The 23,510-nt window shown below is 50.4% G+C and overlaps 1 protein-coding gene across 7 annotated transcripts in view; it reads left to right on the forward strand.

The window, feature by feature from the left end:
- The first annotated feature begins 1,129 nt into the window (after positions 1-1,129).
- The window catches only part of LOC126572641 (RNA-binding protein Pasilla), an 88,475-nt gene continuing 66,094 nt past the window's right edge, over positions 1,130-23,510 (forward strand). For 3 of the 7 annotated variants that reach the window (XM_050232116.1, XM_050232121.1, XM_050232122.1), the window contains exons 1-3: positions 2,922-3,067; positions 6,051-7,034; positions 16,476-16,607. In XM_050232116.1, coding sequence (XP_050088073.1) covers positions 6,911-7,034; positions 16,476-16,607 — 256 coding nt within the window. In that variant the 5' untranslated portion in view covers positions 2,922-3,067; positions 6,051-6,910. Of the gene's footprint in view, positions 1,208-2,921; positions 3,068-3,330; positions 3,399-4,377; positions 4,477-6,050; positions 7,035-16,475; positions 16,608-23,510 lie in introns of those variants that run through there. The other 4 variants (XM_050232120.1, XM_050232119.1, XM_050232118.1 and 1 more) reach the window with 4 other exon arrangements.

A 23,510-nucleotide genomic window follows, 5' to 3' on the forward strand; every position in this document is an offset into this window, starting at 1 on the left:
TACGATCCGGTGTTTATAGAAATAATCTGGCGCGCTTTCATGTTGTCTTCCAGTTTGGACATCCAGTATTTTCCATTTTATAAAATGCGCTATGTTGCAAATTTTATGTTACTAGAACGAATAGAGAAGTTACAACCAGAACTATATCAATAACTCCACTAAGTATAAAACTAAGTGCGTCTCAAAATAAACCCCTTTGCGTGTCTATAGCTTTGCTAATCCGTCAGGTGAAAGGAGTTCTTTCCTTTAGAAGTATTCTAACAAGGTGAGGTCAGCTGTCAGCATTTAACCCAAGATAAGAGTGATTTATTTCGTTTTTTTTCGTGCTTTGTTCTCCTGGTCTCAATCCGCGTTTTGGTCCATTTGCTAACTGCCTTTTTGGTGTTACTTGGCGCTTGGAAATAACGATTTGTTCGTTGATCGCGCGTGCATCACTCAGGTGTTTATCATAATTCCCAAGGTCAGTCCGTTTTCTGAGAGCATTACTGGTTTGACTCTGTAAACATAACAGCACCCGTCCGCCTGCTTTTCATTCCGAAAGAATTAAAAAAATCAACCCATCCAATCACCTTCGCAGAAACCCTGAGGCTATGACCCTTGACCAACAAGTTCGATCAAGCTGGCAATGCCCTTTTTCCCTGCTGCTGGCCAGTAAAAGAGAATCACCAACAACGGCTGGCTAGACGGTAATTCAATAAGAAATATTCGCCGAAAAAACTCCCCCCGCCGACCACATACGCGCGCATAAAATGTTGGTTAGCTTTTAATTGAGTGTGAAGTACCCACCGTGTCGGTAGTGAAACCCCTTCGAACCGAGAATTAGAGGGAATTACTGTTTGTTATCGATGTTTAAAGTCGACCACAACCGACGATCCAGCTGCTCGATCGCGACGACACTTTATTCCTCATGCAAATCACGAGGCACGACGAAACGACCAAAGTAAATGCGCTTTTACAGCGCCACAATACTTATTGCGTTCCTGGCTCTATGGTGCACTTCGACAGCCGGCTCTAACACCTACTGCACAAGCTGCACCTTTTCCCCTTGCCACCAGCCTCATCAAACATTCATCGGTGATTACGAACTGCGTGTTTGTGTTTCGTGAGGCGCCTCGGAAACTGAAAATGGTTATCACGCACGGCCGGGGTCCAGCAGGACAAGGATAGTGATTGTTTGTTAGCGAGATAAAGTGCCTGTTTTTTCGGGGTAAGCGTGCTGCCAATCAATCCTTATCTGCATGCCATTGCGCTGAAGGGCCCCGGAGAAACAAGCTGCACATATAAGCCATAAGGGAATCGATCTGCTACCTTCATATCATGCAAGAAAATAAACTTACTGCCAAGGGTGCCGAAGATGTTTGGCGAAGTGGTTTGAGAAGCCTATGGTTCCCTGGAGCGAGCAGCAGATAAGCGGAAGCATAAACAGCTGAAAGAGATAATGGTAACCAAGGTGCACACGCCTAGCTGGGAATGATAATTTGAAGTGATAAGTTTTGCTGTCCTATCGGTCCTCCATAACATTCATGTTAGAAGGAACGTTCTGCTCGATACGAAGCATGCTAACAACCCGCATTTCCCAATCATCGATGCTACGAGATGCGCTTCCATCCGCCTGTTCCCTTCACTTAATAGCCGCTAATGAAGGCCTTCCGGGCATGGGTCTCGAGGTCTGCGCGACAGCGCACTAACAGTGATGCGACTACGAGTGATCTTTACTGCGATTTCGCTACACTAGGGGCCATCATCAGCCAGCCAGAGTATCTATCGTCCTTCGCAGCATCAATTTGGCTCACGACGCAACAATCATCGCTCGATCGAGGAAGGCTTGTCCGTCGTCATAAATGGAGGTCGAGGTGCAGTGCGCGATGCGCAATGATATCGCGTGAAGCTACAACGTGACTCTCCGATCGACCAGCAACCATAGCCGGTGACAACCAGTAGTGCACTTTGATATGATCTCTTGCCATCTTGCGCCAATTTTGCGCGGGAATCGCAGCGCGGATGTGCAGTCTCCCAGAACCCACACACCACGCGGACACCTGCCATTGAATGCATCATCGGTGCAGCAGCGATGATGCAGTTTTCCTTTCCTTTCTTGACGCCGCAAACCACTCTTCGGAGCTATCAATGAAAAGCACAACGTGGGGGAGGCGGGGGTGGTCTAGCGAGAGTGAGAGTGGTGGTGAAAACAAATTCCGTCGCCTACTTGCAGTCGCGATTTCCGTTCTGTTTTGCATCCCTCTCTTCCTCACGCCACGTCATGCGATGGGTTCGCTCGCTCTCTCGCTCGCTCGCTCTCGCAGGCGTGCTCCTTCTTAACGAACTGATTGAGCGAGTTTAGGTGGAATTGAATGCTTGATTAAGAACAACGCAGCGCAAGGGACGGCGCTGCTTGTTATATCACATTCCACGGGACCATCATCGCACGCACACACAGCCGACCGCGAGCGCGAGAGAGCGAGCATGGAAATTATGCAAGAGAGAACAACCTTCCAACCTCCCCCAGTGAGCAAGCCGCTCTCTCAGACCACTGGCGATCCGAGGCCCGAATCCGGTCTCCCGTACAAAACTCTCCGTGGAACTGCACAGCAAGATTGTAACGGAGACTGAATCGTGACCGAAAGAGCGCACTCGCGTTGATTTTTTTTTTTAACTCCATTGTTCAGTGCGAGTTAAAATTGTAAAATTATAGTCAAAATAAATTGATCCGATCCGTTGATTAGAAAATCTGACTTGCGGGATAGTTTTCACTTTCTCGTCGATTTCATGCGACGCCATTCCGGACTCGTGCCCACTGGGTTGTTCACGCGGGGTGGGCACGGTTCGTGAGAATTTGTGAGAGCAGCGCGAGAGAACGGCCCAAATTTACCACCACAAACGCCACCATTCACCACCACCACCCACACTTGCGTTTTATCACTCGAAGCGTGCGGATGCGCGTCCCACCAAACCGCAACAGCGAGCGATTTTCCAGGCCGACGACGACGAGAACGTGCCACCGCTCTGGAGTGTTAAGGATAAGGGCGCAAGTGCTTCTGCTTCTGCAGGACGACAACGACACGATAACGTAAGGCAGTGCATTCCGAGAACAGTGCTGGGTGCTGGTGTGGTTTGAAAATTTTGAAATCTTCGCTCGGTCGGTTCGGTTCGGTTCGGTTCGAGTGAGTCAAAGCGTGTTGTTAAAGTTCGTGTTGGAAATTCCATCACAGCACGCCTTGGTCATCGTCGTCATCGTCGTGGTGTCTTGGATTGGCGGGGGTTTGGGTTGTAGATCTCGTAGAAACAATCGAGAACAACATTTTAGTCGACTTCGTCACAGCAACCCGCTCGTGCGTGCAAGTGGCCCCCGGGACGTTCTACAACAAGGTGGTTGCTGTCGGTGTTTGCTGTGTGTGAGTGTATGTGTGTATGGCTCCATCGTGCGTTATCAGTGAACCGAAGAGGCAGGCGAAGAAAGAGCTTTGACGAGGGTGTTTGTCGCCGAGCGGCAGGGGTTGAATCGATCGTCAACTCGCGCGAAGGGATCCGCGCGCCCTGGTACCTCCGCCCCAACCACCCCTTCCCTCCCCCCGTCTGCGATCGTGAGAGTGTGTGTTCACCGTGACGACGACCCACATTTGCAAAGTAGCAGTGTGCTCGTGGTGCTCTCGTGCCGCACGCGCTCGTGAATGAAAGCGTGAGAACGAGAGGGCTGCGTGCTTCTCTCTCTCTCACTCTCGCGCGCACTTGCTCCATCACGTTTACACCTGTGAGTGTTTTCAGTGCCATCTCTGTCGTGCACTCGTTCGGCGATGCTGCGCTAGTGTGTGCGTTCAAAGCACACTTTGTCTTCATGCGCCCCCCCAAAATCCCTCCTCAAAAAGCGCCTCAAGGCGAACAGAGGCGGCGATGGCGGTGGCGGAGAGTGACGTCATGCTCGCGGATGACGTTTCGGTCCGAGGTTGGTTGGCGACTTGCGCAATCCGGACGGACCAGCAGACGGTCACGAACAGGGGGGGGGGGGGGGGTGAAGGAGGTACCGCTCTCCTCTCACCTGACCAGTACAGCGAGAACAACCTCCTCTCATGGGCACCACGGTTGGTACAGCAGCGCACATTCACGCGCACATCGCGCAAACGACGACCACCCCATGGCCCACCCCATCGTGGTCCACGTTATGCGTCGCGAGAGCCGACGGGAGAGTGTGAGAGAGCACGTGAAACAGAGGGAGAGCGAGAGAGAGAGAGAGAGAGAGTGAGGGCCAGCTTTTGGGGGGCAACAAAAAAAAATCGTCGTCCACCATCAGCAGCAGCAGCAACAGCAGCATCGGTGAACCTCGCGCGCCACACATTGAGACGCGAGACACACCAGGCACCACGGGGGCCTTTATCATTCTCTCTTCTCATCATCGTCATCACAGCTTCCACTCCGGGTTGTACACTGGCCGCCGTGTGTTCTACGCGCGGACGACGACGATAACGATTCTGCTAACTTGAGGTGCTAACGCGGACGAGACGTCCACGTCATGGCGACGGTGGGAGGGGGAGGGCTTCTACCGATGAGTCGTATTTATCATCGAACAGAACAACCACCTTGGGCAAATTGTGTGACAAATCGCGCTGCGAAGGCTCCATTCCGTGACACTGTTGTGATCGTGTGCGTGCGTGCGTGCGTGCGTGCGTGAGGGTGATAAAATTGAAGCAAAACGTTAAACAAACAACAACATACCCTCTGAGAGAGTGCACCTGGAAAGGGAGAGGGGGATCAGCAATGAGGGGCTGCTGCGTGTGTTATGGCAGACCCTCCGTGATTGGCAAATCAGGAAGTTAGGCGAATACACACCATTTAAAGCATCATCACAGCTGCTCCTGCTACTGCTCCTAGTGGTTTGTTCACCTAAAACGAGAGTGACAGTGAATGGTGTGTTATAATTGGAATGATTTGTTTGGATCATGCGTGCGTTCCTCCAGAAAAGCGTAACTTTTTTTGCTGGATTTTCCTTGCATCAAAAGCTCAGCTACGCGTCGTTCAACATGTTCTTCGTCGCCTACTGCGCTGTGAATCCGAATAACACACAAAACCCCGTTTTCATACGATTCGATCCAAGGAAGCATTATCGTTGTTTCAATCCATGGCATTTCCTCGCCTTTTTTTTTGTACTGTTTGTTCCTGGCTCGCAATATGTGGAGTGTTGGGCATGGATTATCGGGAGAAGAAACGTCCTTCTCGCGAGCAGTAGGAGGTCCTGCAAGAGCGAGAAAGCAGACGAACGATGAGAGAGAGAGAGAGAGAGAGAGAGAGAGAGAGAGAGATAAAGAGAGGAAAAGTGAATCCTGTGCGAGAGGCTCGCGGCCCGGCCGGGGGCGAGTTGGAGGATACTTTGAAAAGCTCTGGCGCTAAATGAAAACATATCGCTCCCGGAGGATTATCATCGGTGGCCAACACGAAATGTCGTGCTCTCCATCCTTCCGTCTATGCTGATACTTACTTTTTTCTTTGGTCTTTTTCCACTTTTCACGCAGTTTGTTTATCGCGACTGCTTCTGTAGTCGTCCTTTCGCTTCCAGTCGTTTTTGCTCTCTGCTCTCGGTTCGGCTCTCGCTGATGGTCCTTTGCTGGTTGCCACAGCAACGAACGACCGACTGCTGCGACATTTAGAGCAAAACCAAGACTCTCCATCTCCATCGGGACGATTCAATTAAACTTCGTTGCGTCAAACGGCATAATTAAAGAAGCCCGCATCACTAAACACACACACAAACACACACGTATACGCACACGGACAGCTTGTGTGCGTGTGCTATTGATCCTGATAACGGTGTGCTCTCCATGTTGTTCCGGATGGTGTGGTGACTGCGCACATGGTTCAACATGGTGCTTATCAGTTTTCAAGCGTTTCAATCCAACCCCGACTTCTCCCATACCAGTGTATGGGTGGTTAACCGATAACACTCCGCGGGCACACAGAGACCAATGCGCGCGACAAAATGATAAACCACCATCGGGAGGGACCTTAATTTCATTTTCTAATATCATCTTTTCCTTCATATTTCCAATTGTTGATAAAAACAGAGCGCCATCGACGAAAGAGTATATCCCCGTTGTGCTGTGTTCCTGTGTGTGCTCGCGCGCGAAATTCTTTTCGTCTGAAACATTCTTTTGAGTTTACTTGTTCCACGTGTGCCGCGGTATCGTAATACTGATCGAGCGAGGAGATCCCCAGATAACGAATATCTTCGCGCCTTTAGGAAGCGGTCTTCGTTTCTCGACTCTCCCGACCACTGTTTCCGGTGCGTGCGTGACCTTTCCGTTCTCACCTTCGCGAGTGCATAACTGCGGGCAAAAGGAAGAGGAAAAGGCACAGGTTGGCCAGGTCCAGGGTCCCGCCGAATCGCGATCCCGAATTGTGCCACTGCCTGACGTGTATGTGTGTGCGAAGGTGTGTATGTGTGCGTGCGTTAGTGCCACTGTGTGTTAAAGGTGTTCGTTCGTGCTGTGCCAGGGGCGGCCAGTTTTGAGTGAACCGCTCGCCAGATCGCTCCAGCCAAATGTTGTCCTTCTTTGGTCGCATAATAGCCGTGTAGTAGCCCGATAGAGCAGAATCGAAGTGTGTGTTTCTTTGTGTGTTCTTATGAGTGTGCTAGTAGCGAGATCGTGCAGCAGATCCTAGCCATCATCAGCATCCTTTTGTACCAGTACCACCGCCGCTAGTACCAGCCTCACCTCCCCCCCATTCCCCTTACCGCACGGTGAAAGGCCACGACGCCATCGCGATCCTGTTAAGCGCGACGACGGCGACCCTCGACTCGATCACCGTGGAGCAGAACACGGTAGCAGCGGTGGCGGCAGCAGCGGCTGCGGCGGCTGCAGTGGCCGGCAATACGGTCTGCGACAAGGTTCTGAACCTGCTCAACAACAACAACAACAGCATTATGGCGGCCGATGCTGCGATGGACACGACCTGCCCGAGCCCCGAGCTCGGTGACTCGCGCAAGCGCCCCCTCGACGACGGTACCGACGATGGAACCTCCAAACGGTCGCACTTTAGCACGAACGGTAAGTAACGGACGCGACCTGTGCCAAGTATTCTGTGGGAATGTCCCCAAGACTGGCCTCTGTTTCCCATTTTGTTCCGCGTGATTTTCTTCTTTCTTTTCACTCCGGGCTACGCTGCTTAGCCCCCTGTGGTGGTATCCGTTCGATGGTGGCTTGTACGCGCCGCTCCTTTAGGACGTGCCAAGGATCTCATCATCATCATCATCATCATCACCAAAGCCATCACCGTATGCAGAGATCATGAGCATTCTGGTCTGCTAGCTCTTCTCGCGCTCTTATCTCTCATTTCTTCGCGCTGTGACCACGTTGTGACCACGTCAGGAGTCAAAATCGAACGATCCCTCGGGACCTCTGGAGTGTGGAGTGTTGTGCAAGCACGCACGCGCACGGATTGTTGCGCTATCAAGACGGATTGGTTCGTCTAATGTGTGCGCGCGCGCGCCATTGCTGTTGCCACCATTGATTTGGCCTCCTTATCATCGTTCTCCGCCCGTCTCATCCTACTCTTCGTCTGCGTTTCCCTCTTCCAGCAGACAACTGAAAACCGAATTTTTCATTCGGCATCGATGGCGGTCCCAAAATCTGGGCCTCGTGCGAGAGGTGGAATGGGTTCACCGTTTCGGTGACGGATGACCGCAAAATGTCATTCATCATTGCAAGGCAGAGGCGCACTCGTTGGCGCGAGCACGTGGTGGCATTATGGTGTGGCCCTGCCCTGAAATCATGTCCGCAGCCGCGTAGTTGCTGCTGGTTCAACGTAGCATAAAATCGATGCTAGAGGGAAGGTGAGAGAGAGAGAAGAGATGCGCAGTATTGAAGGATTTGTATTTGAACGCTTTTCTGGGGTTAAATATGCGTTAATCAATCATCGGCTTTTCATTTTAATATCACTTCTTCTCCGGGCCTCTCTTCTTTAACCTTATCTCGCGTGGCAAAATCAGGCCATCGAGGGGGGGGTGGGTTGTTATCGTGAATTGTTTTGGGGCGCCTATTGTTAGGCAAAGGTCAGTCGAGTCGGTTTGGGAAATGAATCGTTTAGGGGAAGGTGTTTCTATTTTTGCAAAACACATCATCACAGTAACCAATGGAGCCTCATTGTGGAGCAGCATTTGTTTGAAAAACTCTATCCTGCTCTCTCTACTTTTGCGATTTATACAAAAAACAATCTCTTTCTCTCTCTTTCGGACGTCGAAGATCCGGTCGGACGCGTCAAGTGTTAATCGGGAGAAGTCAACCTTAGAACATTCTCACATAACACAGTTCGTGCTTCTGCCACTAAAAACGAGAACTACTAGGGAGATGCGCCAATTGCTTGAACACGAGAACCGCGTGTCCAGCCATTCTAGCGTGGCAACCGGCGCCAGGTCAGATGACGATGACGTTGATGATGATGATGATGACGATGGTGTTGCACATGCACACGCTCGCACTGCTTCTGATGCTTTGTTTCGACCTTTTCGAGACATCATCTTCAAAGGTGAATGAATGGTTGTGGCGTTCGCCTTGGATAACAAGAAGCCTCCATCGAGTTTTGATAAAGCACGAGCACATATCAAGCATAAGAATGAGGTGGGAATACCCTGCATCTCGTACCACTAGTGACACCTTTTGGAAAAGAATAGCAAAAAAAGGGAAGGTGCGCGGGGCGCAGGGCGCGGGGGGTCATTGATCTCTTTTGTTCTATTTGCATGTTCCCGTTCTTGTTCTTGTGGAGTTCCGTTTTTTAATAATGTTCTTCCTCACTTCTCTTCGACGCTCACCTTTTGTCAACTTTCCAGCCCCAGGAAGAGGGTGTTCTTCATTCTTTATCACTCAACTCAACTGTTTCTCTTTTCATCGTCTGGTTTGGTTTCGAAAGGACAATGACACATGATGGGTGGTCACAGCAGACACACACCGGAAGCATCGGAGCAACTATTGTAGTTTCATCGCATTGTTTCATCTCTCGCCCCCCTCCCTGTGTCGTGTTATCAATCCAAAGGGTGTAAAATTCTAATTAAAAAAGCGAAAAAGACGGAAACAACCGCGCTTCCGGTGTTCCGCAGTTCTAGGGCATTCACATTTTTATCGTTCTAAAGTCGCATAAAACTTTTTTTATAATTGCGCACCGACGAACCAAAAAGATAAGCAATGGGAGCAGCAATGGTTTTTTTCTTTTGCGGTGCAGTGAATATATGAGGATTTCTTGTCTAGTGACGATTAGAGGGTCCCACTGCACCGTTGTTTCCAGGAGCAGCGTGGTGTTTCAATTATTTATGCAAAGATAAATAACAAAAATAGGAATAAGTTGAAGAATCAGCTCCGCATACGAACGTGAAAGCATATTTTAATTAGAGGGAAGCCATCATTTCAATTTGCCACACACATAAAAGCGGCACCGACGACACCCACGAGCGTCACACCAAATTGAATCCTCGAGACTCGAACGACGAGTGACTCGAGCGCCACCAAACACAATAACATTATGCTGCGAAGGGAATCAGTGGCCCCCCCGGCCCGGCCAGAATGTCCTGGCCAACGAGCCAGATCTGCCCGATTACGAGAACGCGTCCCCCGTGACCCACTTCTCGATGGGGTCGGATTGTGTGCGCGGGACTTGCGGGATTCATTCCGAAGATTACATTATTGTTTTATAAGTTCGCGACCCCGCTGCGCCTGTCTCCCTCTCTCTCTCTCTTCCGGTTCGTCCTTTCGTGGGTTGGATTTGGAAATCCGTTTCCACACTTCGCTCGCTCACTTGCTCCTGGGACCCCCCTGGCGCTCCTTCTGCCGGAGGATCCCTTTCAAGAAGACTTTTGCTCTTCTCCATGCTCTAGTAGGGGGGGGGGGGGCTTGGAGACACCCCATCACCGCCAGTGACAGGCACAAAAGGAACGAATGGAACGAACCAAACGGCAAATGAAAACCTTCGTCACCTTCATGTGTCCTACATTTTTGCATTTTTGCTTCACATCCTGCCACCCCGTTGTTGCAATCGCCTAGCTGTGTACGTGTGTGTTTGGGGGGGGGGGGGGGGGGTGTGCTGACACTGCACGGACAGTGAAGTGTCCTGCTTTCCACTCGTTCAAGTGGACGGACGTTCCGATTCCTTCCGTTCCGTTTTGCGCGCCACTACATCCAGTGCAGCTGGAGTGGGATTAGAGAGTGTGGGGAAAGGGGTTGATGGTGGCCACAGCTCCCCCCTTTTCACCCCGTTTTTGTGACACTTTGCTAGAGCGCTCCAAGTTCGTTTGTTTTGCGCCTTTACGATGTAGATCTTTGGTCAGAAAAGGGGGAGCTGCAGGAGCGAAGGGAGGGTTGGTGGTCCCTTGTCTTTGACCAGAGGATCATCAAGACATAGAGCCGCAATCCCAGGCTGTTAGAATCCAAACCGAACCGTAGGCAAGATCCAGAGAGAAATAGAAAGAGAGAGCGATATACAGCGAGGAGCTCCATCGTGGAGTCCGTGTCGAGTCAGACCGACAGCTGCGCACTGAGCACGACCTTGTAAAGCGAAGCGAAGAACCGCGAATAGTGAGAGTAGACGAGGAAAACGTGTCGTGGCGCTGTCGAGAGTCAAGGAAACCATCTTCCAGGAGCGAAATATTCACAAAACGAAGGACGCTAAGGTTCCAAAAAGGAACATCAGGGATAGCCAGCCAGCAAAGCTCTCCCAAGCAAGCTCTCGCGCGTGTTCTCACGTGGTATCTTCAGTTCACTGTCGGTGAGAGAGTTTTACCGGAAAAGCTGCATGCGTGGGATCGAGAGAGCGAGCGAAGTTTTCCACAATTTTCCACGGTGCTAGGACATTGTCGCTCATCATCGGGGGTGGTGGTGAGAATGTGAACTCTCCAGAGATCGGAATCCAGTTCCTGGTCTCTCTTCTGCCCAGCTGCTGCTCCTGCTGCTGCTGCTGCTGGTGTGTTCCTATAAGATGCCTGGATGTGTGTGTCCTTTGGGACATTCGAAGTCCATGCATGCGTGTGTGGGTGTGCAAGCTCTTCCCCTTCGAACGCTCAGCAACAGACCAGCGAGACCACGTGACTTACGCGGCACTATGCTCTCGCTCGGCCAAAAGGGGCATCCCGTAACTCCATTAAACGAACTCCTCCTCGAACTGCCGAACCCTTGTACTTTGGAACTTTTTGCTAGCTCATCGAAGTGCGCTCCCTGCTTTTTCCAGGCGACCTTTTTTTTTTTTGCTGTAGCGCTGAGCGTTCCAATTTAGCGGAACGAGATCTCGCTTTCCGGATTGCTTCGGCTCTTCGCAGTTTATGATGTGAAGAAGGTGGAGCGCCGCAAACTGATCGCATGCTCCGGGCGGAATAATTTATGAAGTTAGTGCGGGGTGTGGTGGTCCGTCAACCTCGTGACTCCGATCCGATCCATCCATCCATCAACTCGTTCGGTCGTTCCGGAATTTATTCATTTGGATCTTTTAAGTGAATTCATTAACAGAGAGAGAGAGAGAGAGAATGTAGCAGAACGATTCGACTAGAGTTACCGATATCGCGACAATCGCAGGAACCTGGTGTTCCTTGGTAACCAAGTACTTTTTCTACACGCATCTCGCAATCGAGATTAAAGAGAACCTTATCGTGTATCGCATTCAATTGCTGCTTGGCACGCACTCTAGCAAACCGAATTCTCTTTGAGTACCTTAGGGCAATGTCGTCACTAATCCTCCAAACATGGCACCTAAAACAAGGTGACACCAAAATCCTTGGAAACTTTCACCCAAAAAAAATACCTTAGCTACTGAAACACTTCACAGAATTTACACAACAACACCCAGTGGTCGACCGGGTGGTCCTTTGACCACAAGCTCAACCATCATCATCATCGTGTCCATGGCAGAAGGCGAGGACCCTCTACTCCTCTCTCTCCCATCTGTTGACCTTGCTCCATGCTGTTGGCGTTTCTTGTTGTTGTTCATCGCTTCATAGAAGCACTTCCCTTAGTTTCAATTTTCGACGAGCTGTTTTGTGGTGGCCTATGTCGACGTCGCTAGAGTCTCGGTGGTCAGCTTCATGTTGAAGGACTTTCGCTTTCGCTCGAGGCCCGAGGTCGTTTTTGGGTGATTTATGGAATGGGAGAGAGTCCCCCCTGGCTGACCATTTAAGCCGGAAGACACTTAAAAAGTTCCACCAAGCTCAGAATATTGCGCTTTCGAAGCTGAATCCTAGACAACAAGCTGCTGCACTCTCTCGTCGACGACGATGACGCATATTAATTATACTTCTTTTTTGTTTCGTAAGTTGAAAGCAAAACCGTTGAAGTGTGAAACCCCAGCACACGTGGCGGCCACCGGGAACAAAGGAGCGTCTACTGGTGTCCTTTCCCCCCTGGGGATGTTTTGAACTTTTCAAATGTTTCTATCGGGGAGAGAGAAAGAGGTCCTTAAAAAAGCATTTGTCTGTTGTGCTTCTATCGCTTGCATCATTAATCTTTCCGTCCGGTTCGCCGTTCCATCAACGGCAGCATTATTTGGGACATTTGTGAGGTGGCCAGGCCCCCCCAGGAGAGGCCGCGTAAATGGTGCGATTTAGGCCTCACTCTACCCTCGCCCTTCTTCGAGTGGACTTGGCTTGTCGCCATTTATGTAAATCACGCTCCCGAATTCCCATCACGGCCGCGATGGCGGCCCGATGTGAGATGTATTATGGGGCGCCGATTCCGTGATTGGCGGCACACCCTTCGACTTTTGGTAGTGGTAGTGGTGAGCAGAGGCTGCTGTGCTCAGTGGAGCTGTCATAAAATAATTAAATGTTCCTCTCGGTTCTCGGTTCTCGGCCTTCCCACCGGCTCCTTGTGATTCTTTATCTCTGGCCCGTTGCCAGCGACAGCTCGAACGCAATGCGGACATTCCGGTTCCGTTCCGTGGTCTTTCCGGGGGAGGGTGGCCTGTGACCATCTTCTCCTGTCCGGCTCTCATGTGCATCCTTGCATGGGCATGTGCTTGTGACCAATTTGCAAATGGTGTCTCTGTGTGTTCTGTGGCCCAGCAACCAGCGCACCGGCAACCGTCGTCCTTCCGTTTTCCATTCTGCCACCGGTGACCGGTGGTGGAACTCCCGCAACACTCCCGGTTTGATCCAGTGACACCCTTCCGCAGCAGGTCATGGCCTACATTGGCCCCCGGGGGGAGGTGCCCGGAGTTGACTCGCTGCCGGGGATGGGAACGGTTCTTAATTAAATCAAAGATCGTTCCGTGCCGCAGGTGTGGTGCGCTCTTCACAACTTCACTCCCTCCTAACCTCAATACATCACAAGGCATCAAAAATGTAGTTCTCTAAATCAATTGGCCACTGCTTCGTGTCCAGAAATATAATCCCGTTCGTACCGGCGATTGTGGTCGGCGTCGTCCCTACCCGTTGGGCGAATTCTGGTGAGATCCGCATCCCAAAAAAAAAAAGGCATGGGATCCCCATATCATGGGACTCGACATGATGAGCCTTCTGTTGTTTCATCGACCATCTTTCCGGACCCAGGGCGACCCTTTCGGTGACCTCATACGGTGTTTGTTATCCTTTTCCTCTTTCGATCCCGTGTTATAACGATATACCCTCTCTGTTTGCTTGCCGGAATGTCCTTTTGCTGTCATTGAGAGTGTGGTGTGCGGGGATGGTGTGTTTCCCTTTTTATAAATACCGATCAATTTGGCACGCGCCTTCCGTCCGTCGATTCGATTGAAAAGCAGCAGCAGTGATGGTGAGCGCCCCTTTTCGTCCTTGCGCTTTTTTTGTGCTGTATCCTTGTGTTCTGGTCCGGTGCGCGGATTCACAACCGGTTCGTACTGGCTGGTTCTGGTTGTTCTGGCTATGTTCGTCGTCGCCCCCCTAAAATTAGCTTTTTTTGGCAGCGAAAACCAGGGGGGGGGCCGGATGCCAGATTGGAAAGAGAGCTTGCCAGAAAACAATCGACATCGCGTTGGTTCGCATCATGTTGCTGCTGTTGCTGCTGCTGCAGTTGTGTCCTTGAAACCTGCCAAGGAGAAGGACGCTCCTCACTACCAGCTCCCCCCGAGGATGGGCTTTATTTTTGGACAATTGTTTTGCTCCTGCGCTCGGCTGCATTATCCTTTCGCCGGTGCACTGCCGCTGGCGCGCGCTGGCGCGCGCAGGCTGGCTGATAGCATATTTTCAGCTAAAAACGGAATCGAGCCAAATCGGTCCCAATTGTCGGGTGCGACTGTCGTCCTACATCTCGAGGAAAACGGGAAAAAGCGAGATGTGCCAGTGGGTCAGCTTGTGTGGCTGTGTGAGGCGGAGGCATGGTGTGATAATTGTTCGTGAACTGTTCATTCACACAGCAAGACACCGATGCTGCCGCTAATCAAACACCACCACCATCTCCTGAAAGGTTTGCGCCACGAGCGCGACGCTTTACGATTTGCAAACGATGCAATTTGTCAGCTCTCTTTTCGTCGTCTTCATTTCGGTTCACCAGCTAGTCAGCTCTGCCAGTCGGGTCGGCAGCAAATTAACATTTAATGATGGCACAACACCGTTCGCAAGAGCAACATTCACAAGAGAAAAGAAGAGAGTGAAATAGAAAGGGAGAGCTGGCATTATCAGCCTAATGACGATATTACCAACGCGACATGAAATGCCAAACAGTTTGGCATCTTCTCGGTTTAAAATCGGACTTCTTTCCGGTGTTTATTTAAAACTTGAGGCCGATTGTTAGTTCGAGTTTGAGTGCGGTTACTCGATACTCTTTATTTGAGATTAAGTTTGAGAATAAGAGAAAATTAAAATCATTGCTAGGATTAGAAGAATACCTTTTGAAAAAAAAATAGATATGATAAAAAAGAAGATACTCGTGAATTATAAACATTGAGCGCATTCGAATGTTTGAAAAAGACACCTCTTCCAATTAATTGTATTGGTTCGGCAAAAAAAATATCTTCTTTTCGTCTCTTGTAGCAACTTTTTAGTCTGTTCGTCCGAAAAATCCTCTTCTGACAAGGGAAATTTGCAAAAGCATGCTTCCACTATTATAATAAACTATTTTATTTTATACTACATATGAAGGAAGTAATTTTGGAGTCACTATACTACTGAAATGGATCTAATGATGTAAATAATTGAAAATCGCGTTAGCTTTATTAACATTTACATAATTGAAAAATGTTATAATGCCTAGTTTCATTATCCAACCAGAAACCAAACAAAGGTATAACTTTCATAAAGTCAAGAAAACAATTATCCCAGCAATCATAGAAAAGGTGTTTCAGACAACATCGTTTTAAATTGAAAACAAAGTCCATCGCAGGCCGTAAAAGCTGCACTACGTTTGAACCCCCCCCCCCCCCCCCCCCCATCCTCCGGGAGCATAGCCACTATGTCAAATAGTTATAATAGGACCGGCCCATTCCACGGATTGCACACCATCAATTTGATGCACCTGATTGGCGTGCAATTATTTCAAACCATACACATGAGCGCCGACTGCGTCAAATTGAATTTCGAAACCAAATTATCTTTGCATTCCCATAGACGGGCGCCGAAACCATCCCCCCCCCCCATTTCACAAACAATAGCTGTCGAAATGTGTGTAGCGTATGCCGTTGTGTGGTCGTTGGTTTTGATTTAGGTTACAAAAATAATAATAACAATTATTCAACGTAATGTCGATCGCCCAACTACGCCGCGCCGCACAACGACTGCCAGTTCTCTCTCTCTCTCTCTCTCTCTCTCTCTCTCCCTGGGCTGCTTCCTCTCTGCCAGCGAGGGTTTTCATTAAACTTTTAAAAAGCAACCACAAAGCCAAGAAAAGCTCGTGTCATAAAATGTGGTGGCGCTGGGAAGCAACCAGAGGAGGGGTGACACGGAATAAGTTCAATTATATTCACGAGTCGAGGAGAGGAGTAGCGGCGCTCGCGCACACTGCACTGGAACTGGCGGCAGTGGAGAAAGAGAGGCGATTCTTCAGGAGCACGCAGCACAAACATTACCAAACCAACCATATCCCGGTGACGAACCACGACGGTGGCCAATGGGTTTATGGAAAACCATCGTCAACACCAACTGTACGCCACATCTTCTCCTCCTTCCCCCTCTGCTGTACTCCTTTATGATGGTCATGTAAATTTATGATTAGTCTTCGGACCAGCTGGCCAGCTCTGTTTACTTTTCCCAATCCAACTCGGGCGCTAGTTGTGGTGGGATGAGGTGAGAAACGGAAAAGGAATTTATTATTTCTCTTGAGCTACACTTCTCCCAAGTAGGCGGACAATCGTAATGCTGCAGCTTGAACCGAATCTTACAACGCCGCGACTTTATGCTTCTATGGCGGAAATAAGCACCCCACCCCGCTCACCATCACTGCTGCTGTAGATCAGATGTCGCCGCCACTGTATTATGTACCCCCCACCCCGCCCCCCCCTCCCTCCCCCGTAGTGCCGTTCATCATCGTCTTGTGCATCTTGTTCTTTTTTCTTTTTGTTTTTACTTTTAGATGACATCCATTTTCATGATCATTACACACTTCCATTCGGAGCGCTTCATGCAAACTCATCCTCGAGCAGTGGCTCTGACTTGATTCAGGGTTCGCCGCCGATCATCCAACCATTCGCCGGCGGCGCTATCGGTAAGTCCTCACTCACAGATCTTCTTGTTCTTCTTCGTCTTTTCTTTTCGCTTTTCTTTTTTGGTTTTGCTCGCTGCTATCTTCATATCCTGCTGTCCACCCCCCGGGCAGAAGCATCAGGCAGCAACTGTGGATTGTTGTTTCCATGAAAAATATGAATCATAACCAAGCGCGCACAGTTCCTGGCGCTTCAGGCGCCACCACAAAGGTGCTCGCATTCTCTCTCTATCTTTCTTGCTTGCTTGCACCAGAAAACAGGCCTGCGCTGCAGTTTATGTTGACTTGCACAGTGACTCACAATGGTGCGCTCAAATCTTTCTGTTCTGAATCGAGAAATCTTTTTCTAACGACATCACCACAGCGCATCAGTGTAGCGCGCCTTCTCCGTAGTCCATTGTTTGCTGTGGATCTTTTATTTTTCTCTCCTTTTGCTTTTCCTTTTCCTGTCACGACATTCCTTTGACCAAAAACGAAGAAGACACAGTGTCTGCGCGGTGGTGTCTCTCTGTTACAACAGCCCCCATAATAATGCCTTCAATCTTGGTTGAGCCAGAGAAATCCATTTGCATCCACTGCCAAGACCGCAACGCGATCTCCAAAACAAATCAATTCGCTTCCGCGGCCGCGAATGCGCGACACCGAGACTGGACTTTAAAGATTCTGCTGATCCACACACTTCCTCCCCCTCCCTCCCATTCAAAAAGGGAACGGAAAGGGGGGGGTGGCAGATTTTCGCATAAATCTGCCTGTCTGCTCCACTGACACCGAACACGAACAGCGCACGCTTTTCTCGCGTATTTTGTGGCCTGGATTACGGCCGAAGCCGCAAGCAGCGGCGGACCGGATCTGAACGCATGATGTGCGACCAGCGACGAAGCGACCTACCCACAGAGAGGGGAGGGGAAGGGGGGGGGGGTCGTCTTCGTTGAACATCCTTCGAGAGCCGACGTCGTCTTGGTCCCTCTTATCGATCTGTTCGCGGTCTCTTACTCGGCTCCATATGGTGGCGACCAGCGGCGCGCCCTCGGAAGCTCTGCTGTAATCGAAATCATCTTCCGCTTGGTAGATATTTCACGACCGCGAGCGCGCATATCAAGGATCCTGAGGCGGGTGGGGCGGTTTTTTTTTTGGTGGAAAATCAGATTATCCTTGTTGCCGCACATCATTTAGGCGGAGATGATGATGATCCTTCCTCCGTTTGATATTGCGCCTGACTGTGGACTTCTTGTGATAGTAGCGAGCGAGTATTATCCTCATCAGCTCGCATCAGTTGCTTTGGGTCGTGGCGGTCGCGGAGAGAGCAGATTGTTGTTGTTAATTATCGAATCCCTGTGTATCCCGTGTCAGGTAGCTGGCGTTGGATCCAACGCCCCAAGGCACACTTGGTGGGCAACCAAATCAGCTGCAGGCCCTCTTCAGTCCAAAGTCGGCCAAGGCACGCTAGATCCCTTCGTAACGAATCGCCAGAGGGGGGAGGTGGTTTTAGGATTGTCCCGAAAATCCCAACATTTGACGCACCAATAAACATTCTCCCCCTTTTGGTGGATGGAGAAGTGGGGGCTTCTCGTCGCGGTCCCTTAAAAATGGGAAGCATCAACGAATGTAGCAAGCCATGACCCGGGGGGGGTACTTCAAGGTTTTTGGTTACTTCTTAGACCGTTAAAGGTAAGGTGCTCGTCAGAAGGAGGGTCAACCTTATGTGTACCATTAGTTTAGACATGTTTCTGATCCGCTCAACAAAACCCGAAAGCCAACGACGTTGGTGGGCGGTCACCGGTAGCCAACGGATAACGAGGAAAAGCTTTCTCCCAGGCCTCACCGACAGTTAATTACACCTTCTGTGTCGGGAGTTACGGTCAGCGGACGAGAACGGACTACACATCTGGTCGCGGTCACCGAAAATGCGCCCGCGCCCTTGGACAGCGTGATCCAATGTCTTTGGTATCCTCCTTCGAAGGTGACACTATCCCTCTCTCTCTCGGGATGGTGATTGTGAAGACAAGATGGTGGTGGCAAATGCTATTGAAATGGTTGGCAGGCAGGAGTTCCACTTTGGGGTGCTATTAGCAAGCTGAATGATAAATGATTTCATTCATTTTTAATGCACAGGATCGTCGGAGAGGCCGCATTCGATTCGTCGTTTTAAGGATGAAATAGAAGCAGAAGAATGGGAGTCTAATTGTGAAGACGGCGGTCAGTTTTGTAAACGATATTCCGATGTCTGACAGGACTGATCCTAGAGAGAGTATCCCAGATTGACACCAGCAGAGTAGAAAACGCGATGATACGCCCGCGATGACAGGAGTCGCTACCTGTCTGCCAGTGACTTATGCCAGAAATGCTCTCTTTGCGCTATTTTTGGAATCCCACGCGACAGTTACACAGGGGGGAGCGACAAGAATGTAGAGGCATTGAAGGAAAGCCTTTCAGCATCTCTCAATCGCAGCTGGCGGGGGGCTTGAGGAGACGATTTCCTTTAACAAGCTTACCGCTTCAATGCATTCTCAATGGCGTCTTCGTGTGGGTGTGTGTCTGTGTCCGTGAGGGAGGAAAGGGGGGGGGGGGTGGATTGGCTCGCTGGTCGTGCGTAACAACGGCCGGTGACAACTCCACAGTCACCCAGCGATGGCGCTTACACAATCATCGCACTTTGGTGGTTTCACGAATCACCCAATGGGCCGCGAGCCCCCCCCAATACACTCGTGGGATCGCTGCCGCCCGGGAGTCCAATGTCACTTGTGGAATCGCCACCGATGGCGACGCTTTTGCAACGTCATCCATTGAGAGAGAGAGCCCATCAGCTGCTGCAGATGCGGGCTCGCGACTGCAGCTCTCCCTCTCTCCACAGGAAGGAACCGTCCAGAAGTGCAGCTTCCCAAGGTCATGCGTCGCGAGCGAGTCGCGAATTCGTTTATGACATCAATTGGGGGGTGGGTTGGAAGAAATGTTCCCCCCAAAAACCGGTTCCCCTTGTTGTTGGAGTGTTGCGCCGAAGTGCACTTTTCAATGCCACACCGAGAGAGAGAGAGAGAGAGAGACATCTTCGCACAAGTATGTCGCTTTTGGGACCGGTTCGAGTTTGCGACAACAAAACCGCACGCGATAGAGGAAACCCTTTTTGCGCGGGATGCAATGGAAGACGAGACTTCCTCCTTCCTTCGCCAAACTGAATGGTCACGACGACGAATGACGATGACGACGACGACGACGAAGGCGCCATGATGAAAGTGAAATTGTGGCCACCCCTTAATAGGAGTGTGTTTGTGTGTCCTTGGCACATATTATTGGAATCCCCCCCCCCCCCCCCAAAACTCCCCCCATAAAGCACATGAATCATCGCTCGATCTAGCGAAACTCCGCGATATCATAAAGAAAACATATGGTGCACCCTCCCCCTCAACCGCTTCGTTACTCAGCTTGACATTGCGGGGGAGCTCGTGGTCCACCATCGAAAAAACCTCGCGCGACCCCCCCCCCCCCCCTTTCTGTGCCTCTCTTTCTCTAAGAGGCAACCCACGCGGAAACCGTGGCCTTTTTGGCGGTGTTGGCGCACGCTCAGACAGGAGGTCAAGATGAAATGGAGAGTTTGCGTTATTTTTTTGCGCTCGCTGGAGGCCGCGCCTCCGTTTGCTGTGTCACTGTGGTGGCTTCCAATTTCGGAGTACCGCCGTGTCGGGAATTATGGTGTCACTGTCGCCACTGACACGTTTGTTTCCCGTTGTTTGCTTTACACCATTTCTCCGTCCGCTGTCGCCTGCCCGTGCGCCCGGTTTTATGGTTGATCGCGATCGCGCACAGCGAGCGCGAGCTACTATTGCACAATAGGCGGTCGGGTGAACCAGGCAATGTTTTTAATGTGTACCTCAAAGTGTGTCTGTTCGATCAGCTTTTGGGGCCCAGCACCACCTCACGGTGATCATCCTTTTCATCAGGAATGCACTTGCGTTCCGGGCATGCTTGAAACATGCTGACGTAATCCGGAACCGCACTTATCCGGTTTTTTTTGTTTCATCTAAAGAAGGTTACTCCAAGGAGGCCGATGGTTGATCGAGAGAAACATCTCCATCTCCAAAGTAACGGTAGGCTTCGAGCCCCATCAAAGAAGGCTGCTTAACGCGAAAAAATGTGGAAGCAATGAAGAGCAATCACAGTACACATTGGTTCTCTCGAACGCAGTGTCTGCGGCAGCATCAGTTCTCAGTCTGTTCTTGCTCCAGTCGCTGGACGCCCTTCAGTGAACGTTTGGTTTTCTGTGGCCCATTCTCGTTAACTCGTGGCCCTTTACGTGGCAGCGCGTCGTATGCAAAGGTCGCTCCGGACGAAGATCGAGTTACGCGGAGTCAAGCGGAGTTTTGTGCGTTGAAAGACGGTGAAAGAAGATCGCGCCTCGACGACGATTGTCATCGCCGTTTGGATGGAGTATTTGAAGGCAACGATTGTGCAACCAACGCCCCTTGAAGGTTAGTCAAAGACCCAGAGAGAGAGAGAGAGAGAGATTAACAAACCAGCCAATGGTCCGAAGAGGTGTGTGGACCTTTGGAAAACGAAACAATCGAAAAAAGGGCCTCAAAAAACACAAGGGTCTGTTGTAACGCCGTAACAGTAGCTCGTTTTCGTCGTAGTGGCGACCAGTGGCGTCATCTGGTGGTGGGAACACACCAATACCGGTCCGATCAACGGACGTGCTCTACCCCTCCCAGTCGGTTGGTCGGTCGGTTCGGTTTCCTACTTCATTGCCTCGGGGTTGTGGCTCAATTTTGCTCAAACGGCGACACGGGCTACTAGCTAGCTGCTTCGACTCCGTGATTCGTTTCTGTGTCCGAGAGAGAACTAATACGCAGAGGTTCACTTGGTGGCCGCTGCGCTTTGCCAATCATAACACCGGTGAAAAACCGGTTGTGACACATTAACGGCTGTCTTCCTCCTTCAGCGCCACGCCGCGCTCGCCGCTCGCACACTCACTCGTGACAGCCAAATATATGACTCCGGCGAACCGAAACAATGGCGCATGCCTTTGCGCGCCTCGCTAAGAAGTCAACGGCGACTGTGATGATGATGATGATGATTTCGTCAGTCCAGCCGGAGTCCGGGGCCGGTTAGCGATTTTACGCATCCTACCTCAACGTTACGCTGATTTACGCAACGATCCGAGGGCAGAGGAAAGAGAAATGAGACGGAGCGTGAGAGGAAAACCGAGGGAAAGAGAGAAAGGGGAGGTGTTAAATCTCGGAAAAGAGATTGGAGGCCGCCGAGGATCAAGAGTATTTGTCCAATTGAGCAATTGTGCTCCGGTGATATATACCAATGCTTTCGGTTATGGGCCATGGTTGCTCACAGCATAGCATACGGCAATGGCAGCATCACTACACATGATGCCCCCTCACCGCCACACAGCAATGTGCGGTCAAACATTCACCTTCAATCTGAGCCACGCCAACGGCAGCAACCAACAACATGCGTTGCTTCGCGCTGATGGAATCAATTGGACACAATTGACGTACAGCAGCCAGCAGCAGCATCATGTGTAGTGCCCCGATTGGTGTTTTATTAGACTCGTTGCGTCTCTCGCTTGAGTGTTATGGTTAACAACAACCTCCCCCTACCCCTTCAAAATCTTGCCTTCTCGTGGCAGTGGCCCTGAAAATATATGAATTGAAAGCCCCCTCCTCACTCTCGTCTCGGTTTCGTTGTGGATTTCTCCGTTTTTTTTCTCTCTCATTTCGGTGGTGGTTGTTTGTCAACGATACGGGAAGAAATGGAAATGGAGTATCAGCCACATTCTCTAAATTGTCTCAAGTGGTACAGTTTGGTTGTGGTGAATGTGGTGGCGCTGTGAAATCGTTCACTCGGTTGCTTTTTTAAGTGATTTGAATTAGATACAATTTTGCGTTTGCGTTTTCGCATCTTCGCCAACTGGGAAAACCCGTTGCTGAGCTGCATTAAATTTGCAGGGTATGATTTGTGAATATTTGATCACCAACCAACCTTTTACAGCCAACAATAATGCCCTCTTCCCCCCTGAAACAGCATCGATTATGGTGGTGCTGCTTATCCTGCGATCTTTTGCGTTATGAATGAACTTATCTCACCTCCCGAAGCTAATGATTTCGCGTAACATAAACTAAAACATAAAACAATCCATTGTTCACGGGTTCAGCTTGTGAGTTCGGACACAACCGCCCCCCCCCCCCCCCCTGCCCACCGGCCGGTCAACTTTTGTCATTATCCGGATGTGCCGGGTGGACAACTTTTTAAACGAACATGAAACATTATTATCTCCCGAGCTCTCCCAAATGACGATGATGGTGATGGCGCGTTCGCGTCCTCCGGAAGATGATAATTTTGTTCGTCACCCTCGTTTGAATTCGACGGTAACTACAACAACGACGGCAGCGATGGTTGCGGTGATGGTTTCTCATCAAACACACACCACTCACCACCGTATACCGCGCTGCTATCAGCAGCAACATGGATGCAGTATATTTACTTCCGGTCCGAACCAAACAAAACTCACTGTCCGCCGCTTGCTCGCTCGTCAACGTTATTCTCGCGCGAGTGTTTTGATAGAACAATATCGTTGGGAACAGAAATGCAGAAAAAGAGAGGGAACTGGCGGGGAAAACGCGGGAAGTGGACCCGTCCGGAAGTAATAAGCGGACATTTTGACGCCGCGTACATTCGAGCGCAACGACGACGCTCGATGCACCGAATCCACCACCATCATCATGAATGTAATGCACTTTTTCCATGCCCTTTAACCGCGCGGTATGAGTGGTCGCTTGGTGCTCGACATATTTTATTTGTGTGACTCGCACATACGAGACACACGTTGCATGTTTTCGGTGGCCTGTCCTCTGAGCCCAGGCCATGTTCTCGTTATCCACAAACAGCTACCTCCACAGT

The sequence above is a fragment of the Anopheles aquasalis genome, chromosome 2, assembly GCF_943734665.1.
Source record: "Anopheles aquasalis chromosome 2, idAnoAquaMG_Q_19, whole genome shotgun sequence".
Lineage (NCBI taxonomy): Eukaryota > Metazoa > Arthropoda > Insecta > Diptera > Culicidae > Anopheles > Anopheles aquasalis.